Source organism: Amphimedon queenslandica, unplaced genomic scaffold (assembly GCF_000090795.2).
Source record: "Amphimedon queenslandica unplaced genomic scaffold, v1.1 AMPQUscaffold_3570_Cont24437, whole genome shotgun sequence".
In the NCBI taxonomy this organism is placed as follows: domain Eukaryota; kingdom Metazoa; phylum Porifera; class Demospongiae; order Haplosclerida; family Niphatidae; genus Amphimedon; species Amphimedon queenslandica.
Window position 1 is genome coordinate 1 of NW_003556104.1, and position 1,421 is coordinate 1,421.

Genomic DNA, 1,421 nt, shown 5'->3' on the forward strand with positions numbered 1-1,421 from the left:
ACCTCCTCTGGCTAGCTAGCATGCAGGATCATTAGCATAGATATACTACACAGACCGGGATTGGAAACTTCCCCGTTTTAATTTTATTCCGTGCATGATCCGTGTTGTCGTTGCTATGGTTATCATTACAGTTTATTAATAGTTATTAACAAATAAAATGGCCATCGGTGAACTTTTTCTCTTTTGTGCAGTGTTCTCCAGCCTCTCTTGCATCTCATAAAACAAGGAAGAAGCTGAACTGCTGGTGGAAGTTAATGATGACCTCTCTCTACGTTCTGCATCTACAAAAATTGCTAGTTATTAACAACAAGGATGGGTCATTAGTAAGTAATGCGCTCACGTGATCTGTTTCCAATCCCGGTCTGTGTAGTATATCTATGATCATTAGTCTCGCTGGCCAGACTCTAATTTACCGAATAAGAGTCTGGTGCCATGCCTAATATCTATGGAAGCCCAGAAGGACACTCCGGGGTCGGGGACAAATATCAGGGCCGAGATTCCGCCGGTATCGGGGCCGAGATTCAACCGGCATCGGGTCGGATCCGGCCGGGAGGCGGCATATTGCTTAGGTCTGACCACGCCCATTATGTTAATGCTACAAAAAATGGCTGAAAGAAATGATGATTTGTATTCTACTCTCATGGATATATCTGATACTATAAGAGAGAAGGCTTTAGACCTGACATTGAATGTTAATGATGAGAGTGAAGAATCAAGAGGTATTACCTTACATCTTTGTTATTATGTAGCATCTTTGTTAATCAATAATCATTACTAGACCTTTTGGATCGAGGTAAAGCATTACAGAAGGCTATGAGGAAAAAAGGCAAGCCAACTATAAAAGAAGCATCTCGTAAAGATGACATAGAGGTAGGTATTGCTAGTAGTGCTGGGCGATAGTGCTACTATCATATCACGATTGATAGTTCTTAAAATTTTAACGATAGTGATACTATCACGATATTAACAATTAATTTTAATATATTTATTTAATGTAACAAAATAGGCAAAAGGATGAAAGGTAAATGAATATTTGAGGTTTTCAGCTAGAAGAACATTTTTGGATGTAGACAAGCTCTTTTTTTAGTACCTATATTCCCAGCAGTACTATAAATACACATTCAGAGGGAACTGATGCCACCGGTATACATAAATATTTCCTAGCTATTATTGGATAACAAAAGAAATTTGTGTTCCACCATGCCAAAGGATTATATATCTTATATATCTAAGCTAATAGGCTCTAATATCTTGAAATTTCTGCATGAGCCTTTTGGAGATTATTCAAGCACTCAGAAATTTTACCATCAACAGCAGGAAAACTAAAATACTTCCATACAACACTAGTAGCACCAGGTAAAGGCAATATTTCTGTTTCTTTTTGGAGCAGTACTGCTACTAATGATAACATCTTCCATTTT

General features: G+C 37.9%; 1 protein-coding gene across 1 annotated transcript; it reads left to right on the plus strand.

The window, feature by feature from the left end:
* Window positions 1-384: 384 nt before the first annotated feature.
* Window positions 385-870, plus strand: LOC109592900 (uncharacterized; the record flags this gene model as incomplete). Its single annotated transcript, XM_020008216.1, has 2 exons — window positions 385-719; window positions 779-870. Coding segments are annotated over exons 1-2 (366 nt in total), but the record flags the coding sequence as incomplete, so codon positions are not given.
* Between the last annotated feature and the right edge of the window lie 551 nt (window positions 871-1,421).